This window comes from Columba livia, chromosome 2, assembly GCF_036013475.1.
Source record: "Columba livia isolate bColLiv1 breed racing homer chromosome 2, bColLiv1.pat.W.v2, whole genome shotgun sequence".
NCBI classification, from domain to species: domain Eukaryota; kingdom Metazoa; phylum Chordata; class Aves; order Columbiformes; family Columbidae; genus Columba; species Columba livia.
Window position 1 is genome coordinate 117,045,663 of NC_088603.1, and position 24,339 is coordinate 117,070,001.

The following is a 24,339-nucleotide window of genomic DNA, read 5'->3' on the forward strand; positions in this document are numbered from 1 at the left end:
CGTAAGCATTTTTTTCTGGTTGTCTATGATTTTTACAGCACAAGGTTAGGATATTTTTTATCACTACATTTTTGAAGACAAGTTGCTAGAATTACACTTTTGTACTTCTGGGTGCATAAGGTTCCAAGACGAGGGGAAAAAAAATCCAGCTCAAGCACCTTTCCCACCTCTGTTAAAGAAATAAATAATAATTAAAAAAACTCCAGAAGAAAAACTTGGCAACAAATCAGCAACTATTTTTGTTTGTTTGTTTGTTTGTTTTTCAATGACCATTTAGACATTTTGGCTGCAACACTTGACGAATTTTCATTCATATCCATATCCTTTAGCTGCATGATTTAAGCTCTTCTTAGCTAGATTTCAGTACCGCTTAAAACCTTTGTCAATTTATCAGACACATAGCAGGCTGCAACTAACTGCTTTGTCACCAACATGCAAACAAAATAAAAGGATTTTTCCCAGCTAGCTTTAGCAGGATAAAGAAAAGACTGGAAAAGGTATGGAATTCAGAATTTTTAGCAGAAATGGACTATCCAGGTTGGTTGTTCTTTTGAAAGAAGGTGGTCATATAAATCAGACCCAAATCAGTTCTAATACGATATGGTCAGCAGAAGAATATTAAACTGCAGACTGGAATCTTTTGATTACTCAAAAACGGCAAAACGGGTGTAACGTAAATACATCAGACATCAACAGTGCAGTTTGTGGATAAAGGAAAAGTCCCAACCCCTAAGAATAAACACACCTACAAACAGATCCAGTAATAGGAAGAGTTTTGCAATACAAGATAATACTAATAAACCAGCAGAGACGGTTACAAAATCCCCTCTTGTTAAGCATCCTGATTACATAATGGATTTAAGATTATAAATTATTGTCTTTACTACTTCCTCTAGTGCTTTACATTCTGTTTACCAAACAGAAGTAGCACGCAAGGAACTTGCAGCAGGTGTCCCACTTTGCTCTGCAGCAGCGTCCCACTGGGCCACCAGTGGCCATGTGCCAGCCATGGGGCACCTCCACAGGGCCAATGCTCCAGCCCACACGACAGCTACAGAGTCGAGGCACAGCTGGGGCACGTGAACAGAACTTAAATTCAGATTCCAGTGCTACGTAACCAAAAGCTGCTGCTGCTTTTGAGATGTTAGTGGTTGGACAGACACTTTCCACTGCAACTACATGATTCTCTTCTAGTTTTGCATCTGTGCCCACGAATACACTGCAACTCAGTACCAATTTACAACTGTTTTCACAAATGCTCCTCTCTAGCCAGATACCAAGCACTTTTAAAGCCGGTCTCTGTTCACAATCAGGCTAGCTTAATTACTATCCCTAATTTGGGGTCTCTGTCAGACAAGCCCACATGAGTCCTTCCACCCGAAGTCAGAAATTCCTCATCTTACATTGTCTCAGGCTGCACCATCTGGTCTACAAAAACATAGTGTGCCTTATCTTAAAGAAGCTGCTTATCCAGCCATGGGTTATAATTCTTGCTACATGTCCAGCCTGGGGATCTTCAGTCTCATCTACCATCCTGCTTCACCTGGGAAGTTCTGTTTTCTCCTGGCTGGGCCTAATAGTTGAGATGCATGCAGAACCTGCAACAGCACATTCACAGTCAGGAAAGAAAGTCATCTTGTAAAGAACAACCAGGATGACCCACTTTCTTATCCTGCAAGACTCTAACAACAGTAGTCTCTTACTGGAAAGCTTTAGAGAACTGAACAAACCATAGAAAAGCCATCAACAATACTTTTGGCTCAAGAAAGATTTATTGTAACACAAAACAGCCTTTAAGACCATATACCCATAACTTTTTAGAAAAGTAATAATGACCTTTGCCAACTACTGTATAGGGCTTGTCAATGGCACAATGAAAGAGGGAAGTGGTTAGTTTTTTAAAATGGCCTAAAAACTATGCCCACAGTTAAGAGCTATTCAAAAAGATTATTAAAAAAATCTGCTATTCAATTACAGCATAAAATTATTTTTAAACTACTACTTTTACTCAAAACCTAAACACTAAGGTATTGAACATGCAGGATAGTGGTGCTTAATAGCTCACAGAAGAACATGCATCTCTGAACAACTGCAAAATGAGAGGGAGAGAACAGTCCAAAAGTGACTTTGCTATATTTAGGAATAGCACAATCAATACAATACAGACATCAACTCCACAAATATAACTCGGGTCAGTCGCCAATGCCTGAAGCCAATACATCTGCAGGGTAAAAAAGAAGTAAATAAATAGATAAATCAGTCTCATAGCATAAGAGGGAAAAATTCCAATAAAAGTCTTTGCCAAGCACAAAAGAAATGCTTTCTTCCTTTCTTTCTTTTGGGGGAATTTAACACATCTCTACAGGAGTTAAGGAATCACTCAGCTGTTCTTCATCTGTTTAATTTTGTGTTAGTTAACAAGAGATTGTTGAGCAGCCAGAAAAACTAAGGTGATACCACACACAGCTCAAAATGACAGCAAAAAATAGTGGCAATCTAACAGCCCCACTTTGCAGCTCAGAGGGAAATGTTGCATTATAATCTGGATGCAATCAAATCTCTAGTGGGTTTGTAAATCATTGCTAAGAATAATCTGTCTGGTTGTTTACAGTATTTAAAAGAATACTGGTGTCGACACCCAAAGTTTGATTTCCATGTTGGTCTAAACTCTCGCATCTGTAACTGTTTGCAGACAAAACTTTGTCATCTCTATTTGCTGGCTGTTCTGGAATAGTCGAACATTGTAGTTATTAGGTCTCCACAAATCATAAGTGATAACTCCTATGTAGAAAAGTTTGTAAAAGAAATTGAAAAGATAAAACCAAAATCTCCACCAAAACATCCACTAACAGACTGGAAGACATCCATGGAAACAGTACTGTGGTATTTTACATTTACTGTTTTATTGACTTCTGCACCATATACGTTCCATTGACTATGAAAAATTCTATAAATTTACAGGGCCATGAAAACAAGTAGATTTGACTACTTATGAAAAGCAGCAGTTTGGGTGGTTTGGGTTTTTTTGTTGTTGTTGGGTTTTTTTTTAAATAAAAAGTTAGTATACAAAATTAATCTTTATCAGCTAGTTTTAATATATGCAATTGTATCTACTCAAAAGGAAAAGAGGAGAAACAACATTTGAGTGCATCTGTTTCCAAATATTTGATTGGATATGGTTCAAACAGTCTGCAGCCCAACTCCTACAAGAATAGGTACTCTTATAAAATAATACAAATCCTTTGTATATGCTCTCACACCTGCTCTTTTCAGCGGAAATTGCATTTACACAGTTCCTCACTCCTACGATGTTTCTGAGCCATAGCAGCTAAGAGTAAGGAACCTAAATTTTGTGCTCCAAAATGCAACACCCATAAATCCCTTGCTGTGGGTGGTTGGAGTGCCTAATTCAGTGCGTTTAAAATTAAAAATCGTACTTTCAGACTCTGAATTTATAACTACACATTTTTGTTGTTGCTGCTCTTACAACCGAACTACATTTAATATGGACTCAGCTAAACAAATATGAGAATCCTCACATCCACCCTTGAGCATTAAATTGATTTTGCTATAATTTCTTTCTATACAGATGGAGATGGACATTCCTTTATAGCCATTAGATTAAGCTTCAAAGTTTAAGGCATCATGCTTTTTGATCTCAGCTGTTGCTAAATAAGATTTGAAACCTTGCAATTTGTAGCCTCTGCCTCCTCTCATGGAAGCGATCCCCTAGACCCAGGGCATTGGGTTCAAATAGCTACAAGTCACCCACATTGCTTCCTTATATTTTTCACTTTTTGAACTATGGTAATATCAGCAGAATACCAGAGAATACAAGTGTTTTCAAATACCTAGAGGCAGGTTCTTCCTAAGAGCCCTTATCAGTAATCTAGCTCTGCTCCCATTGATATTAGTGGGAGTTTCATTACATACTTCTGCAAAATTATTTATAACAGAGAGTTTTCCTCTGACCTAAAAAGTCAGTTAAGAAGAGCTTCACCTAATCCCTCCCTGATGCTGCTTGTGTTTTCACTTACTCCAAACATTACCCAAAAGTTCTGATATCACCCATGTGCCATAACCACACTCCTACAGCAGAGAAAGAACTTTCTCCTCCAGTAAGGCATTACCAATATGAAAGACTGATGAGCTTTTCAGACATAAAGAATTACTTATTGAGGGTTACTGAGCCTTGGAACTACAATCATTCAAGACAAATTTCTGAGTTAAATAATTTGTTACTTTTAAGCATAACTGACTTGTGAAACTCATCTGGTCTAAGAAGCCCTGATATAACATGTTCTGGAATGCAGCAACATGGAGTTGTGGCTGCATCCCACAAACAGACCCCAACCGTAAGAAATAGACACAAGGTTATTTTAAAATCCATTTCAGAGAAATTGTCTGAGGACATAGGTAAGAGGGTGTGTTTGGTTTTGTTCTTACAGTTCCTCACATAAAAGGATGAATTTTTTAAACAGTTTTTTTTATTGTTTATTTGTTTAGTACAGAGAATTCCTGGAGGGGAGACTAACATTTATAGCCATGCTAGTCAAAGTATTTTGCCTCTGTTCCCAAGATGATCCCTCCAACTGAGGAAAGCAAGAAACAAAAAGCCTCCTCCGCCAAAACCGGCCCAAGTCGTGCCTATTGTTGATTTCTTTTGAAGTCAACTACACTGAAGCCTAGGGCAAATGCTAACCAACCAGGTCCTGCATTTTATTTTTCCAAATAGCTATGCACAGAAGGTTTTCAGCTTTACAAACAACTAAATCGGCCTTTAAAAAGAGAGCTTGTTTTAAACTGCTCCAACTAAACTATGAACACAGTCAAGAATTACTCAAGTGCTGCCTTTCAAAATGCAACAGCTGATGTCTGATTCAGACTGAGAAGACCAAGACTTACTGTTGCTCTAGGTGGGACCCCAGGCAGTAATGCTTATTTTCTCCTCCACTTTATTTTATAAATGCATCTAAAGATCACTGTGAATGAACCAGTGACTACGCACTATGAAAAGTAATCAATACCCACCATCACCACATACAACAGCAAACATTAGAAGTATGCACATAAAGCACACACACGGTTCCTGTGATGCAGGCCCTTCAAAGTGAGGGTCTCTATTTATAGGCAGTACAGCTCCTATCCATCATAGCAGCTTGTGGGCACAACAGGCGCTTAAAGCTGAAAACGTTCTTACCCTGAAAAAGTAGCCTTGTACTAAACAACGCAGCTGATACTGATTGCAGAGCATTCATGCATTCAGAAGCATTCTTGCCGTCGTTTTGTTTTTAAAACTTGAGGAAGATAAATTTGATTTTCATAGACCTTAAACACTAGGTTTCTAATTGTAAGACTCAGCCCCCTTCCCTGCTCCCTTTGGAACTTTTTCAAAATAGAAAGGACCCACTGCAACCAAGTTTTGCAGAAACTTTCTAATGGAAACGTGGGCTTCCTTGCACAGCCACTCAGGTGTGTAAAAGCTGTGGCAATTTGTCATACAGGAATTCCACCGCATCCCAGACCTCTTTCCCCATCTCCTTTAAGCACACTAGTTAACTTTATTCTATGTTCTTAAAATTTGTGACATTAATGTCTTTCAGTATTTCATTCACCTCCAAGTGTGTAAAGCACCTTAGTTTTGTTGAAAACTGCACATGAAAGATAATTCTTTTGGCTATTTGAGTAGCCAGAGATAGGGAAAATTCAAAATTCTGCTTCTGTGTTGCATTAAGCTTACTCTGTCCTTTTTCAGATGAATTCAAGACAATTAAAATAAACTAGATACCTTAGCAGTTTAATCCCGGATAGGAAAGGATGGATCACTGCGAAAAGTTTCTACCACTCACTGTACAGTCGGCAAGACCTACCCAATCCTGATCAATCCTGTTTAATTCACCATGCTATGTTTTATAGCATGTACAGTCCCTTTATGCTTTACAATGGAAAAAACTAGATTTTAAAAAAAATAAAATAAATAATTTAAAAATCCCCCTACATGCATCCCAATAGCAAAGAACAAAGTTTAGCTCAGCGACATTATCAAATTAGGTAGACAATTTTGCACATCAGAGCATAGCTTCCTTAAAATATATTTACATTTTTCCCCAAAAAAAGTTCAACCCACTCACACTGAATGGTTTTTACTGCTCACACACAAAGAAGTATCTGCAAGTAGTCTGGCTTCTGGCATACAGATAGCTTGGAAACCAAATCAAAGTGAGATCTGGCATTTGTGTATATATGTATATAAAGTGGCTATTACTCACACCTTGCTATGATAATATGACTTGGCAAATACAGAGATTCAAATGCTTCCCCCTCCTCCCTTCCATATTGTAGGGCTATAATTGGTCACCAGCACTTTGACATAGAGAAGGTTTGTACGTACGCGCCGAGCTGGCGCACGTCCACATGAGGTCTGGGCAGGGAGAACTTCACAAGAGTTGTTGCGAGACGCACACAGTTGGAAGAAAGCCCGTGAGACTGCAGATTAACAGTCTACAAAAAAACCCTCCAGACTGTGTTGGCCAGCTGAAAAGCCCGTCCCCAGATTGCAAACCAGCCTGTCAGACAGCAGAGCTGGCCGCGTCCGAAGCCAGCAACACAGCCCTGTTTTGCGGGCTGCTTAGATAGCGAGTGCATGGCTAACAAAATGAACTGGGAGAAGTTATTTTAAATTGCAATGACTAGTTCATATCTTATCAAAAGAGCTAGATGTGCACAATCGTGGCTGCTAATAGCTTCCTTCTCTGAAAGAGCAACAAGAATTTTATTCATGGCAACTACAGCGTAAACAGTGCCGGGTGAAGGGTTAGGTGGACTCTGCTGCTGCAACCACCCCAGTGACCTCCCATACTCCCCACTCTTCTTGCAGACAGTCCGGCTGAAACAGGTCCAAACCACACCTCTCTTTCTTGCAGAAATACTTAACCAGCCTCTTTATAACAGTGACAGTGGATTCAGCTAAACCACCATGTGGTGGCAATGCTCAAAGCCGAAGCCTGCACAAGCAGCCCTCTCTCTTTAGCTGTGGGCTGGGTAGTCCCAGCTGCACGCAGAGGGGGGCAAAGTACTTTGGACTTTCAAAACCATCATGGAGCAGCAAAAAGAAGTGTTAGAAATCACAGCTGGAAGAAGTGGCACTACTGCACATCAGATGAAGCAGAGCTTCAGAGTGGATCAGTAGCAGGATGATGGAGAGCAAGGTTGGCTCCACTTGCTATACTCAAAGTAACTCCAATATAAGAACAAACATCAATGTCAGATTCAACGTTAAAAGTCATTGCCATAGCACAGAATATTCTTCAGCAGACAAAGTGAAGTGAAGGACAGCCTGACCTTGCTACGTGTTCATGTGAAGTCATAAGGCTAAATGAGGAAGCTGGGCATAAATAAATACGTTTTTAATTGCATGACTCCTTACACAGCTACACCTCAGCAATGGACTTCTCTTAGATCAGTCACACAGCTGTTACTAACAGCAGAGACCTGTTATCACAAATTTTATGTTTGCATACTTGTGGCACCTACAGTTTAGGAACAATGTTCCCATCAATCCTCCAGACTTATTACTGGCTACCAAACACAGTAATTTCCATCAATTCTTTAATGAAATTAATTTTAACAGGATTTTAAAGACCAGCTGCAATCACTTACTGTGGCCTTTTGGACTACTGTGACTTTCAGAAGTCAGTTATTATGTTACTTATTTATCATTAGAAAACCCCACATGCTGCAAAAAGGTACATATGGCACCCAACCACCATTGAGACATAAGGAACTGGGTGTCTTCCAGCTCTCTAAAACTAGGTTCTGGAACATTTTCTTATCGTTTTGGCAACAAATTGTTGAGGAAGGTAACGTGAGGCTTTGTCTTTCACTAACACTTGCATCATGATCTGCTCTCCTTCTCCCTGAGAGAAAACCCACCAAAAGGTTGCAGGATTTTTTCTTTTTTTCTGGCAATAAGATGCTGTGCCACACACAAACTGGATGAGAAGCCAGCTGCTGAGTGGGAAGCTCATTAAAAAGGGCCATTTGCTTGCCATATGTCTCTTTCTTCTAGACAGACTAATTCTAGTCATTAGAGTTTTAACCAGAAATGCAGATTAGCGGAGCAACTTTTTGTTAAAATGGTACCAGAAATTTTCCTAAGCATGAGAATATTGAGAACCACTTGGTGTACAAAGCGAGAAACAAGAGCCCAGATCCCGAAATGGGACTGGCAGAACACCTCATCCTTGGATCTCCCAACCTCCTGCAAGGAGCCCCAGTCCCACCGCCTCTTCCTACTACCACTCTCCACCACCACCCAGGGTGCCACTGCTATTGTCTCCTGCTTCCCCCGCTCCACCACCACCTCCCTCTCATTCCTCTCCCTCCTTACCACCTCCCTAACATCGCTAGGGCTCATTCCCACACCCAGCACCATGACTATAGGCGTGTAAGCTGACAAGCTTGTCTGCCATCCAGAAGCCTGTGTCCTGTGCTCCCAGCTTGGGAAGGTAGCATAAGCACATCATCTCCCAACCATCCATCTAGAACAGCTCTTGCAGAGCTTTAGGTCCATGCAATGTATCTTTAGCAGTGTGGGTACCACCACCCGAGGAGACAAAAATAGGCATCCATTCATTAGGCTTCCTACAATGGGGCAGTGGTCCGTCAGCAGGAATCTAATTGACAAAAAGGAAACCAACCAAACAACAACCCCCCAGGATTTCAAGTGCATCTCTCAGCCCCTTAGAATCAGATAGAGCAGTTTTACAGATAGAAACATATGCATACTAAATCTTGCTGTAAATGTCAATCTCTCTTCTATTTACATACTGTTTTAAGACTCTACCAGTCTGAAGGCCAACTCAGGTTCTCCATTAATTTTAGTTAGAAAGTTTGTCTAAATTCACGTTACGTTTCTACAGCAACTGTCCTCCTGGAGGATCTGAAAGCACTTCACAGGAAAAAAATGATACCATGAACCATTACAAGTAATGACCATCTTCCCCACCTAACAGCCCAACAACACCTAAAGAAGGCTAAAGCTGACTTACTATCACACTGTAACTCTCCTTCCTACTCAAGAGTATTTCTCATCCCACACCCTCAGATATGCTGTAGCCCTTCCCCTATACCAACTCTGAGAGACTCATCCTTTCCAGCAGCTAGTTCTGGGTTTCCAAGTCACGCTCCCAAGAATCTCTGAACTCAGACCCACGCATCTTACGCACACCACTTCTTTGTTTTGTTTTGTTTTTTTGGCGATGCCATTTGTGTAATAAATGTCATAATTCTCCCCAAAGGCAATTAATTTAGCAGGGACACAGTAGCTAAAGAACTGGATTATGGAAACCACCCTGCCCATCCATCTCACCAAGGTTTTACTTTTCCCATCAAGCTTCACATGAGTTCCACTCAGCCTACATAACCTTTATTTTTTGAGTTTGGAAACACAGAGGTCCATGCAGCATTCTATGACAGACTACTTTCCCCAATAAATACTTCTTGCTGAACACTCTTTTACTCCTCCATACATGCATATCTCATACGTGACTATGTTCGCAAGGTTATTAAGGGTAAAAAAAAAATAAATCCTACAAACAAAGAAAATACCCCTATTCTTCTGGCAGAAGACAGCAAACATACTTCCCATCATTTTGATGAAGATCTTCAGAAACGTTCAGATACGACTGTACATCCCAAACACATGTACCTCTTTATTCTTCATGCACGTGTGCAACCATCATTACAAAAGCTTGACATTTCACACGATGCGTTAGTCCTCACACAGACCAAAAGAGGGGTCAGATGACCACCATGAAATAAAGCAACAAGGAACAGACTCAGCCAGCTTGAACTACTTCAGTCTCCCAAACACAGCCAGCCAGCCTTGGCTGGCTATTCCCAGTTTGCTGCAATACAGAATTCATGTGAGATGAACTGGAAAAGGTTGAACCACTGACAAATATTTAAAGAGCGTGCTGTGAAGGTGACTTCCCTGAAAAACATAATCTTAGCCTTTAGATTTAAAAGGTCCTTCTTATTCCATATAGGCTATCAACCATCCAAGATGACAGTGGCATCTGTCAGTGTCACACATTTTGTGACAGGTGGCTCACCAGCCAGGTGTTCCTAGTTTGAGAACACTCATGAAAGCCCCTGCAGAGTACATTGTATTTCCTTCTTTGCCCCTGCTCTGCCCGCCTTTGGGATCAAACTGCGTGCTCTGGTTCAAAACAAGAGTCGAGTCTCACCTGCAGTAAAGGCAAAGAACAGAAGTTGAGTTTCACATCCATACATAAAAGCTGTGAGGGAAATAAGTACAGGCTTCAGTCTCCCTCTCATGCTTATGTCCTTCAGAATGAGAAGCTAAATGGTCATGTTTCTCCCATCCAGTTAAAAATGGTCACCTTTGCTATTAGCGTTAACAGCTCTCCTCCCACCCTTGAAGTAAGTTAGCCTCTGCCAACTGAGAACAGAAAACCTCTGCAAAACAGCTCGCGACACAGAAAAAAGACAGTTTTTCCACTCCTCGAAGTTTCAAAGCTCACAGAAGTGCCCTTCCCTGACACAGCAGAATTACTGCCTTGGATCACAGGCTAAATTAAACACACAAATTACATTCTCCATATAAACAGAGTTATACATGGCTTAAATACCACGGTTCTATTTTCCTATTGGCACCAATCGGTACAGTAGTTCAGCCGAAGCTTAAGACATCCGTGATGTCAGTTGCTTTAATAGGCAGCACTGACGTGACCAGCTCTCCTTCCCAGACGTGAAGTGCGTTGGTTTCCATGGGGAGGACGCTGACCGAAGAATTCCTACCGCACTTCCTATCGGTTGTTTTGAGCAGCAAATACTGGCCCCTGGGGGGAAAGGGGCAGGGGGGAAAGTCTGGGCATCCAAAAATTCACAAGATTACATCATCCTGTGCAACACATTTCCCTGCAGCTCCCTCTCCCAAACACACACAACCTATCAAAAACCCTGTTCTACATTCCTGCCAGCTGGGTTGTGTATTTACAGAAGGGAAAGACATTAATAATTTTGGCCCTGCTTGTTAGCTCTGTTGTAACAGTTTCCCCTCCAGCCCTAAAAAGCAAAAGGGACAGTCAGTCTAAAAGAGATTTCTTAGACTAATCATAGAAAGCTCGTGGCAATTTCTTCCCTCCCAAATTCCCATGCAGACTTAGACCACATAACAAGTCACAATATCAGGAGAGCAAAAGCAGGAGATAAGACAAACTGAAAAACCAAAGGCAGAATAAGCAGACAATAAAGTTAAAAAATAAACTATGCAGTAAACCATACTCAGATTCCCTAAGCATTAGGAATTGTACTTCTCAGGAAAACTCTGTATGTGCTACTAGCACGCACTACGATCCAGGTAAGAATAAGGCTCATAGGACAGTCACACTGGTGACTCTGTCACTCTGCACGGGTTTCATAGAAGTGGCATGTGCTTCCTTTCTTCTGCACCTGCTACTCTGTTCATATGAAAACACAAAACCCAGCTTCATATGCTCTAGACTTAAGAGATTAACAAAAGGCATCATTATTCATATGGACTATCAACTCAAAACATACCACTTTTCAGCTCAAACAGATTTCATAGAAATTCTTCCTCAAGGTTTGCACAGAAGGGAAAGTACATTTTTTTTTTAAACTGATTAAACAGTGACTCTGGCCTTCACAACTGCCTTCTCTTTATTCTCTTCCCCCATCAAGGGTCAACTTAGAAGACAGACAAGTGGCATTAAATCTGTAAAATTCCTACTTTAGGAAAACAGCTGTGAAGTTCCAGACTTGCAACTACAGACCACAGGGTAACAGACCCTCTTCAAGCTCCTAACTACCCTTAAAGTTTTTTAACTGTATGGTTTTCTCAGTGCCTGATTATCTACTTCAGGGTGGGAAAGGGTGAAACAGCTTCACACCTAATTCATGCCTTGTTCAGTGCCTGGAAACAGGCAGCTCATCCCTACCTGAGCCTCCCTGGCAGTAGATTACAAGCTGGGTATGCTGTGGCATTCATGCACCTCCTTCCTTTTAAAGGATTAAGTTATATTTTGTGAAAGAGGAGAACAGCTTCCTCGTGGGAACTCAGGAGCCACACTCCCAGTTTCCTCGTAGTCAGTATTTAGTGCAGCTTCAAAAGGTCGGCAACATGGGATCAGAGCAGAACCTCGAGTGCAGCCCTAAATACACCTCGAATTCCCAGGGGGGGCAGCCTTTCCCTCTCGGCTTCCCAGTGGTTAAGTTAGGCAGCTTTCAAGACCTTTCTCCCAAGCACCAAGCACTTAAGTCTTTTCTAGCACCAGGCAAATGAGCCTGGTGCTCCACTGCACCAGCAGACATATAAGGCAAAGTAAATCAAGCAATTCCAAGCAAATCGGCTGTGATTTAGCCCATCTCCAAGTCTTCTGGGAACCAGTTTCCTGGCTGCTATTCTACCCTTCTCTCAACTGCAATCTCTCAAAAAGTCATCCTCCCCAGTTAATTTCTTTTGTATGAGCCTCTAGAGTTTTTTTTTTTCCTAACTGATGCAACTCGGATCAGCTTCTTTGCTACCCACAGAGATCAGAAACAAGCAAATCAAACAAACACACACACACCACCACACCTTACAGTGAATGCTTGTAAGGTCACAGCTGAATTTCAGCAAATTGCAAGTTTGCAGACTTAGAGTAACAGCCAAAAAACTGTGAAAGTCTGAGAGGAATGTGTGATACTTCGAATCATCAGTTGTACTGCAGGTTCTCCCTCTCTCCTCCTACTCCCTTTCCCTTCTCACAGATCAAAAGTAGAAAGTTCAATGCTTAGGCAAATCTTAGATTTTTTTTAAACAAGGGTAAGATTGTACTCATGCCCAAGTCAAAGTAGAGAAGAGCAAGACTGATGTATCTAAAAGCATACACCTCTTTCCACCTTGTACCTCACTGAGACAGTATTGAAAAATATGACTATCATCACAAATTTTTGCTTCCCTTTAAGGAACTAAGCAAACCCCATGAAACAAACCAGATTGTATAGTACAAACTGGTGTCTGCACATCACAAACTCTTATTCCATGTTGCAAAGCAAGAGAGAAAATGCAGGAATTTACTTTCCATGAAGTTTGGCACATTATCAGACTCTTCCTCCATTACTTGGAATACTACTACCCTGTGAACTAACTCTACTGTTCTCATTACATCAAAGAGCAGAAGCCTTTGAGAGCTGCAGACACTACGGCCATTTTAGACATTCAGCAAGACTGGAAAGCGGATGGGAACTAAAACAGAGCTGAATTGGGTTTCACCAGAAGGCTGAACACAAACTTCGATACATCCAGCCAAACTGAACTTCAAGCAAATTCTGCAAATTCTGTAGGTGACTCCCGAAATCTCTCACAGACATCAGGCTGTATACACAGAAAGACAGAAGCAGTCTCACAGCCTGCTGATTTTAATTTATGAGGGTGATAACTTTAAGTAAACTAGACACTGCAAAAAAGTCTGGCTGACTCAAGAGAAAGATGAAGTTGAGAGTGAAAACTGTCAGCAGTGCAACCTGATGAAGAATTGCATACTGCTGTTTCACTAGAAGCTAAATATGAACCATCTCCCAACACTGAAAAGGTATTCCTCATCCATAGCTTGCATTCTGGGAAGCTGCCGGCGCATGATACTAGAGAGCAACTACCACATATACTCAGTACTCCTTGGGCTCAGGACAAACTGTTTAATCAAAAATTAAGTAAGGAAGCAAGCAAACAAATAATATGGGAAGACATATGTATATATTCCTAATAGATATAAAACAAAATGTAAAGTGGAAGAGATTCTTTGTTACAGGTGGGCAGACAAAATGGGAATATTTCATGAAACTTAAGGAAAAAGCTGCTGCTTCACGAGACTGCATAATGGGGGGAGATGAGGGAATAGGAAGAACATCTGCACCCACAGGTGCAAAAGAAATAAGCAACTTTTGCCAGCAACTTCAGTGCCTGCATTTGATCCTGTGATTTGATACTGCGCTGTACATCAATTGAGAGGCATTTGCCAAAATTTAAATAGGCACAGAAATGTGGAATAACAAACAGATACGATCACGGGGAAATCTGACCACAACTAAACTTGAAGGTAACTCTGTGGGGAAAAAAATAATAAAAAAAATGAAGAATATAGATATGTGTTCACATACGGAAGAACAGTTCATCCATTACTTCAGGGAGACAGGTTTGAAAAATTCAGGAATATGAAGACAGTTTCCAGACTACAAAGCTGTGATTGCCTAGAAGAGTAAAACTCAGCCTTTGGTAGGGAAAATGGATGGACCGATTAAACTAAAAGCAAGTAGATAAATATATTTTAAAGCCTGACATAAAAAGCATGGAACGATGCTGTAAGGGCAATTACAACTGTTCCAGACATTACTGATCTCAGACGTACAGCTGAAGAGGCACACACTGCTCATGAAAACAGGTGCCCTCTTGCTCTGCAATACCCAGGCACTACTCCATATCAAATAGACTTTCTTCTATTGGTTTACAGGGAGAAAAGGGTTGCAGTTCTCAGGAAACTTCACACAGTCAAGTATTCAGAGTTACAAAAGTCATATTTCTTTTTAAAAAGTGTGAAGACTATGTGCTGGTGGCAGTGCATTTATTGGTAGTACCTGCAGAGAAAAGCTTTCAAACCTCTGACTGCTTTTCAGATGACACAATCTTTTTCAAGAAAAAACAAAACAAAACTTCAGTACTGTGAGGTTAAGCGTTTTGTTCTGTTTTCTTCTGAGGACATATATTCATTCACCACTTACCAGCCCACAGACACGTGGCAGCCTGCCTCTCTTAGAAGCACCGCATTTGGGTCCTGTTCTCTACAAGTTACATTCAGTTCTGTAGCACAAAAGCCCCAGGAGAACATGATAGTTGAGTGCCAGGTTAGGTTCAAAGCAAAACACAAATTAAAATGCAAAACATAATTTCATATCAAGGAGTGGTGTACCTGTTGGCTAGAATCACTTAAGTTCTCTGCTCCAGAGCAGTGTCCCTCCCTGTCTTAGATCTTACCCACCTCTTTGAACTTAAAAGTTACCCCATCAGAGCTGTACTGCTCCACTTACACACAACAGGCTGAGCTCTCCCTGGCACCACCCGCTGTTCCCAGGCAGGCAAAGCCCCAGACAAAGGGCTTTTTGTCCAACATCACCTTCTTTGACCAGCAGACAGTATTAAATTGCACTTGAGGGAGTGAAGAGGCTAAACTGAATGTAAGACAGGGAAGCACCCCTCTGTCTCCAGAGAAGTACAAGTTTTGGCAGCAGATACCATAAAGTCATCAAGCAAAGGTCTAATGTTTGCTCTTCTCTCCAGAAGAGAGCTGTACAGTATACTTACACAAGACCTAAAATACTATAAACATCTAAGAGTGCTCAGTATCATGGAAGTCAAAATCCAAGCTCTTCCAGATTTCGGGTAAAACAGGTTCAGGGTGGGCACTGAGCAAGAGCAGCTGCTGTCACCATCTCAAGACAACTTGGAGATGCCTAATTCACACCATACTTCAGCACTCTCCTCCCTCAGCATCTCATGCCTGAGCATCCCAGAGTGAGCTTGGTGGGACCACAAAATTGTGTCTTAGAGGCAGGGATGCCTTTGGACAGGAGAGAGACACTTCTGCAGCTGCACATTGCAAAATCTCTGGAAGCTCTCCTACTATACAGCTGCAAAGGCAAGTTCACTCTTGAGAAGACCTGCAGAGAGCATCTTTCTCTGTGTTAGCAGGACAGAATGAGGAACAGGCGCATCAGGCACCACTCCATGATTAACAAATCAAACCAGTAGAAACAGGTTTCAGCAGGACATTCACTGTACACTGGTTCTAACACCATAGAAGGGACTTCTGACTCATTCCCACCGCTGCCCCACCTGAGAAGGTTCATATGACAAGGTTTTATATTTCCTCATTTAAAAGACATTAATTAAGCTATCAGCACACTTACGTAAGCAACTGGACAGGGCACCAGCGATTACTCTGCATTAGCAATTGCACACCTTCACTGTGAGGCGGGGAGGTGTGAGTTCACAAGAAGACTATTTCCAACACCCCGGATGCGTTACAGCATGGCACACCCTGGAATAGGGTGTTACTTTCTAATACCTTAATAAAAGTATTTTAGGAGCACACAGATGGCAGCACTGATGCAAGAGGTATTCCCTCCAAACCCTGAACAAAGCTGAGTAGAAGCTTAAACAAAAAGCAATGGTAGGGGTTTGGATTTTTTTTTTTTTTAAAAAACATCATTTCAAGGGATCAGTTTTACTCTCAGGAGGGAAAAACCCTCAAACAGACAAATGAACCATCAGTTGCAACAAGAGAGATAAGGCCCCAACAAACAACAGGAAAGGTTGTGTTATGTTTTGATTAAACATGGTAGTGAGTATTTGGGGCAAAATAACCTAGATGCTGCCAACCGATCCCCAAGTACTTTATCTTTTGTTGCATACACCCACCAATGCTAGCACAGTCTTTGAAACAAAAGACTATACTCTGTAGGTGAGTGTACACGCACACACACGTGGGTCATTCCACAGCTCTCTGTGCTGCTTTGTCCATACAGCAAGTTTTAAGTAACCACACTGAACTCCATCAACTTTTGAATCAGTAATCTGCACACATAAGGAACCGTGGCCTCATAGGACAGGCGTCTGCAGGACTGAACTGGGCTGTTTATAGTCAGAGCAGAAGACTGCAGCTAGAGCTCGTGAATTCTCAAAAACTCTTTGGATAACTTTGAGCTATATAGCCCTGGAAGGTAACACAAGAAGGGTCAGGCAACACCTGAGGACCACAGTGTTCAAGTCCCAGATTGTGACTTCAATTGCTTTCAGTTACCACAGAATACGTTTGAGATGTAGCCATCAACACCCCTGGGACAAATCTTCCCATGCAGCTACCTCTGCACGGAGGAACAACAGGCTTTCCTCTTGATGAGCAGCAGCACAGTGAAGTCTAGTTCTGGAAGTTGCCAACATGCCCTGTATGTTCCAAATCAGACCATAAAATGGTATTTTCCAGATGCTACTAAGGAAGACATTTATCAAGATAAAGATTTCAGAACTACCTAAGGCAAAACTAGTGGTAACATTTGACACCAGCAGAAGGGTATGGATGATAGATACACACTCACGTTTAGAGTAGAAATTTAGTATTAAGGATATCACAGCATCAGGAACAATATAAAACTAGTTTGGACAGAAAGCTGGTAAGACCTTGTTGTATGTATAAACTGTGAATTATGGGTACCTGAGGAGAGCAAAAGCAATGTCCATATGTTATGATGGTTTACCTTGGGCTCTTGTGAAGTCTGCTCTCTCACGTCAAGACAGGGCACTATCAGGACAGGCACTATCCACTCTCCATTCCATATGCATGTGAAGACCTCTTTTGTTTTAGAAACCAGAAACACATTGAACTCGATGCTACATTAACTTCAGCTTTTACTATAAAAAGAGAAGCAGACTGGAAAGAGTATTCAAGAGGGAATTGTTAGACTAACAGCTGTCATATATGACTGTTCTTTGACAGCAACAGCAAAAATTAACCTTGTCGGCCTTTCTTAACAGAAACAACCAGGGTAGCGGTTTCCCAGTAGGGAAAGGACCATCAGCAGGACTGCAGAACTCAGGTTCTGTTAACAACTTTTCACTTAAATGTAAAATACAACATTTTCCTTCTTTAATAAGGCCTTATTGTATTTACATTTAATAAGTGTACCAAAACCTGATTTAGCAAGTAGCAAGATAAGATTTACTTCATATTCATACATATGAGTGATGACTTAGTGGTACTTAAGCCCATAATCTCAGAAGAATAACATCAATTTCAACTTCCCTTCCTGCTCAACCATTGCAACCAAAATCATGCTGCAGTTTGCTATGTTAACATTCTGCCAGGGAGAAAAAGAAAAAAAAAGGAAAAAAGTTATTCCATTAAAGCAGAAACAAACCTGGAAAGTCATTTAAAATTAATTCTTTTGTTCAATGTCTAAGGGTCATTTTGGTAGGCAGTAAAGCACTAATGTCAACTGTGTGTTCATAATACCTGACAGAAGTTTAAAAGGTAAAGCATGCATAAAGTTGGCTCTATAATCCAAAATTTATACAGAAGTACAGTTTACAAATATTTGCCTATGAGGACATAAAAGCCCTCCTTTAAAACCAAAACCCAATGGCCAGGCCCCATATAAACATTACATTATCTGTTCTACTTGTGCTTTTGGCAAAGATGGGAAGTTCTCTCCCTCAATCCCCACCTGATGGTTCTACCTTTCGGAAGCAGCATGTCCTCCTCAGAAAGATAATGATTCCGGAGTGCTTTGATAACTAAACCTGCATGTGCTTAGACACATCTCTCCTTTCTTGTAGGCAAGCCCATCAGACATGCTCTGGTATTGCAAGTGAGCACTGACCGTCTTTGTTCCAAAGTTCCTTTGGCAGCATCAGAGCTCATCACGTATTCAGTGTGTGCCCTCACTACAAGGTGGTTCCTGAACTTTCGTGTATTTTCATCTCATCAACAAGGGGTTTATGGCAGGGAACTTACTGGAGATTGTTTGATGGCAAAACATGTTCTGCCGACTAAACACACACTCTTTTCCTGCACGAACACAAGCCAGGAAGAAAACCACATTGATACTTTTGCAATATCTTAGGGGATGGATTTTGATTTTGCTGGTATCTATGTAAACTTGGGCTATGTATGGTGAGTAAGGAAACCCAACTTAGCACATCTTTGTTAACTTCTTAAAAAATTAAGAACCGAGCTTTAGTAAACTTCTTAAGATCCAATCATCTTTCATGTCAATAAGCAGTTTATTTTCTCTTCTCCTTCTTCCAAGAACCACAGTGAGGATTTTAAAGTGCACTATTCAGTTTGAAAGGAGCCAAGTACTTATCTGGCCACAGCACTGAAGCTTATGCAGCCCAGAGATGTAAAAAAACCCCACACAAATAAAAACAAGCAAAACCAAAAAACCCAAACAACAAACAAACAAACAAAAAAAAAAAAAAAAGAAGAAAAAATCCTCAAACCCCACAATATTACTAAGCACAAGCACTAGAACCTCTTCATACTTAGAAAGTTTGAATTCAGAGAGTTCCAAAGCCACATATATTATGACACTATATGCCACCATACCAAAGCTTTTAAATATGTCTTAGAAAAAACGGCCTTACAGAGTGAACTCCAAGGAGAAAGAGTACATGAGAAGGCAACTGGAATAAGTTTCACCACTGAAATAGGGTGCATCACTGCAGCTGTAGCACTGGTGAGACTGAAACAAAGCATTTCAGTCAGCTCTTGTACAACTCAGCGTACCCTCATTGCACCAAGATTTTAAAGAAGGCTGTAAGAGAGCTGAGTAAATTACTCAACTGATAATTGGCTATACATACAACCAAGTAAAATATTAAGCCCCTGTATCTGCTTTGTAGCCATGGCTCTTCCAGTTCATACTTTCCAGCTTTTAAAATTTTTGTATCTACTGCAGTAAGATAAGCACTTCCCACTTGTATAGTATTGTTCTACTCAGCTTGTGAATAAGGACATTAAGCAGTAGGAAACAGTATTAAAAACAATTTCCTAGGTAAGTAAAAATAATTTGAAATCATAAAATAAATATGGATTAATTACATCATATTTACTTGGAAAAACAGCATTACTGCATCATCCAAAAAGGCAGACAGTGATAAGGAACTACCACAGAGGATTAGTGTAAAATTGCAGTATTATTAACAAGGGTCCCTGGCTTTTAACATGGAAATATTAAAAAAATCCCCTCCAGCTTGAGTATGCAATGAAGTGTAAAACCCATTCCATCTTTGACTGAACATTTCAAGGCATTTTCAAACTTTCACACATTTGTCACCACGTTCACAGATGAGAAATGCTGGCAACTCATTACACTCAAATTGAAACCAATTCTTCTGTGTAGCTACATGTTATGTCAATGTGCTTCCCAATGAAATACATCTATTCAGCAGCCCTGGGAGTCAGTATTCTCTTGTGCTCTGTAACATTATTAAAAAGTTAAGTCACAGTCACTGCCACCAGAGCCTTAGCTTCACTCTGTCAAATAAAGTGATCACTGTACGTGGTAGGCAATTCATTCTCTTTGAATTTGTATTTCAGGTCAACAATAGCTTTACCTGCATAATGTACAGGGATTTCTATCTTTGGCCCTATGACGTAGTGACCCTCCTCCAGACTATGAGCTGTAATTGTTGTCCACTGTCGACACGAATGAATCAGAAGATAATCGCTCTCTCGAAGGCCTTCTACAGCTTCTCCTGCAAAACAGATGTAGGTCCTTAATAAATAAATAAACCAACCAATCAATCATCACACTGCATGAAGAATTCGGAAAACTTCACAACAAGCATTTTATTCTTATTGCTGCTTATTTTTTCAGACCTTTTGATATTGAAAAATCCAATTAAGTAAGTTTCAATCCTATGCAGTATTCACTTTTGCAATGTAAGCACTTTACCTTACAGAAAATACACACAAAGCAAAACAACTCAGTGTATACAATACCACAGAGATGCAATCCAGATTACTCAGCAGTGGTTCTGGGGCTCCTTTTTCAGATTTCTGCATAAACAGACTTTTCATATCTCTATTTATGTCTGCCTATCTCAATAACTACAAATGATTCAGAGCTATTTCAATTTTTAAGGGAAAAAATACATTTCCATATGTTGAAAGGTCATCACACTACGCTACAGCCACCCGAAACCAAATCTTGTTTGTCACTATGAAGTACCTGTGTATCACACTTGCAGATACAGCGATTTCAGCTTTGTCACTCTATCCCTTTGCAAGTTACTGCTTAATTAGCCATTCCTATATCTGTAAATTTAATCCTGTCACTTGAAAATAAAGAGGGAAGAAAAATGTTAACACACACACCAAAGTCTTCTCTCAGAAATAAATACAACCAGAAGCCTCCCAGGAGGCATCTCTGCAATGCCCTCTGTTGTACTGTGGTGTCTGCCAAATCCATCCCAAGGTCTGCCAGAGATCCAGCTCTCCTTTCTTCCCCCGTCCCTACCAAGTCCCCTGCATTTCCACCAAGCACCCGATCAGGACTGGAGTGCTTTGCTTGGCTTTGCAGCAGTTGCAAGAACCACATCAAGACAGGCTGCTCAGAGTGCCAGCTACACATCCCAAGCATGATACACGAACGAAGTTTCACAGAGCAGGCAAACTGCTCTTATACACTCACAGTCCTGCTCAGTACGCTTCTGTGTCGAACACACAGAAAACAGCCTTTCTCCAGGTGCCTTTATAGCAGCCATGGGAACTTTCAGGAACACCTGGCAGGCACTAAACAAGGGCCAAGAATAATGAAGCTTTCAATTTCATTTTCTCTCTGTCCCACCAGCCCTCTGCAGTCGCAGCCAAAAATAAAGCAAGTAGTTTAGCCCTAGGATCAAGTTTGGACAAAACCCATCCCCTTCAGCTACTAAAACAAACTGTACTTTCTCTTCACTGTCCTCTGATACTCTGGAGTCAGTGGAATAATGAGACTTCGCTCAGCCTGGAGCAGCAGACATTCTCCCTGCTCAGTCGCTGCAGAGGAGAGATGCTTCCCATTGAGCTTTTTTGGTGGGGTTTTTGTTTGTTTGTTTGCTTTTTTGTTTTGTTTGTTTGGTTAGTTGGTTGATTGTTTTGTTTGATTGGTTGTTTGTCTTTGGTTTGTGGTTTTGGTTGTTTTGTTTTGTTTTTTCCCCCCGCACCAGGCAATCTTTTTCACCATAGACAACAGCTACTACACACCCCATTCCTGCCTGATTTCATGCTCCCATTCTATCAGAAAGTGCCCTCCTACACGATCCAAAACACAGCAACTGGTGTGTGTGAGAACGGTTAGATTTTAAATCAGAAGAGACCATTACAACCATCTGCTCCAACACTCTCTGGCCACAGGATTCTGCTCCTTTCCTCCAGAAACATGGATTTGGCTACAATAGGGAGAGGTCCCTCATACCTGCCTGCAGAGTCCAAGAGATGGACTCTAGGTTTGCTGTCCCACAGCCTGTTGAACATTAAAAAAGTCTCCATTTTGCACGTTTGGGGCTTTAACTTACAAGCATGGTTAAGCTGCTGTTATGGGGGCGTGTGGGGGAACCAAAAAACCTAAAGGCATACAGAGCCTATTAGTACCAGTGATTCTTGCTGCCAAGAAGGTACCATTTGCAGGTTTCCTTCTTTTCCACAGAACAGAAAGCAGCTTCCAGGTAAGCAGGACACTTCAAGAACCGGTTTCCAAGTGCCCGTGGGACCAAGGTCCTTGGCAGCCCAAACAAACAGACAAGCTGCTCCACACCAGGTCCTGCTACCTGGGAGGCACCAGCTCTCCACCCATCCTGTGCTGGGAGATGGAACTTCGGTAAGTCGAGGGAAGAGCAGCAAAACTGCTGTGCAGGAAAAGGAGAACTCTCTGGCCCTTTCCATATCTTGAGGGAAATTCAGATATATTTGCTAGAGGAGTCATGCACCTGCTAAATCTTACCAACTCATCTGACCTTGAGCATCTCCAGTTCTCTGCTCCAGGCAACTCCTAATGTATAAAAATTATCTTTGGCTTGCTGCAGAAGAAGGTTACAATTTGGAGGGAAAACACAATAATAATAATAATAATAATAATAATAATAATAATAATAATAATATACGGTGTTTTCTGAGACTCATGTTTCAGTTCAGAGAGTTACACTTATGCCTTCTATAATCTATGGCAGCAAGTAACTATTCCACCCCACAACAAAACAAAACCAATGACACCTAAGAGAAGAACTAGTATTTTACTAGCTTCACAGACAGTGATAAACAAAATCTGAAGAAAACAGCACCTTTGACATTCTTTTTCTTTGTCTTACAATCTGTAGGCAAAATTTCAGAATGTTACCTAAAAGAAGGCTGGATTCTACACCCAGGATTCCAGGGAAATAATTACAGTATGGGTCATCCTCACAGAGTCTGGGAAAGATATTCTCAGGAAAATAAAAACACCCATTATGAAAAGGTGCTTCCAGTCATGGTTCACATGCCACAGTCTGTTTAAGTGGTTACTCCACTAAAACTGGGTGGGACAGGTGAGTGTAAAAAGAGATTACTAAGGCAGGCCCACGAGTGACTACGTAATTAAGTCCGCAGCTGGAAGTAGCTGTATTTTTTTAAACAGAACCTGCGAAACCACAATTCTTGTTGCACCAATTATTTATTCCAACTGATTACATCGGAAACGAATTTCATACTCTGCCGCGGGAGCTTAAGCCGAAGAGAGGAGGTGGAGCAGATGCAACAGGGAGATCACGGTCCCTCCAGCTCCCTCACAACAGGCAGGTCTATCCATACCAAACCTTGATCTTTCCTAACCATGGGCTAAGCCAGATTCCTGGGGTTGCTTTACAGGAAGAGGCCGCTTTTCACCAAAGGAATGAATGGACTTGCAAAAACACCTGGTGAACGATGGCCTCCATGCTATAGGGGAAAAATGCAATGAAGAGTCAAACATGACTGAGGACAACAAAACATGGCCAAACATGCTTTCTTCTTTCTTCCATTTTCCTCTAGTCTGTCTCCCTGCTGTGAGACTTGCTCTCTGCCTCCTGGACAGGAGGACCTTGCAGGCACCTTGGAGATGCCTTGTACCCCAGCTACCCGTCTCAGCTCGCAGCCCAAGCACAGCCCAGACTTACCCCTTAACGCTTTTCTCAGCCAACTGTACCTTGCAAAACAGCCACGTGCATCCAATCTTATTTGTTTCCTCGTCTCAGTAACACAAGTTATGCAAGCCTTTCATTAATCACATTTTAACTATGTGGGATAGAACTCGGCAGTCCTCACATCCACCAACTGTGCAACTCAGTTCTCACCTATGCAACATACTCCTACACTGCTGCTTACACACACACACACAAAAATCAAATGCCATGAGAAAACAGGGAACACAGGCCACTCATCTTTAGTAACACTTTTGTCTCTTATGATCAAATATGGATTAGCTCTATCTTCTCACCCTCTCCTCCCCACCCCATATGCCTGCAATATAATTAAACCACAACAAAGACCCTAGAGGTAAATACTTGAGTTGTTTTTCTTCCCCCCAAATAAAAACCATAGAAGCAATGAATTATCACATGCAATTCCCCATCCCTCCCCAAGTTGCCTACCTCTTTATAAATTATGAGTCAAGTTTATTCATAATAATGCCTGATACTATGAAACCCATGATTCTCTAACAGCACCTAAACCCCAAATCAAGCATCAGCACCCACCCTTGCCTGCC

The 24,339-nt window shown here is 41.2% G+C and overlaps 1 protein-coding gene across 6 annotated transcripts in view; it reads right to left on the reverse strand.

Annotated features, from left to right (window-relative positions):
- GAREM1 (GRB2 associated regulator of MAPK1 subtype 1) overlaps positions 1–24,339 on the reverse strand; it is a 103,138-nt gene that overhangs the window by 59,566 nt on the left and 19,233 nt on the right. For 5 of the 6 annotated variants that reach the window (XR_010470549.1, XM_065053413.1, XM_065053416.1 and 2 more), the window contains exon 2: positions 20,195–20,335. The exons of the other annotated variant lie outside the window; for it this stretch is intronic. Coding sequence is in view for 2 of the 5 variants with exons in the window: in XM_065053413.1 (XP_064909485.1) it covers positions 20,195–20,335 (141 nt within the window). In the remaining 3 variants the exon portion in view is untranslated. The remainder of the gene's footprint in view (positions 1–20,194; positions 20,336–24,339) is intronic. 6 annotated transcript variants of the gene reach the window in all.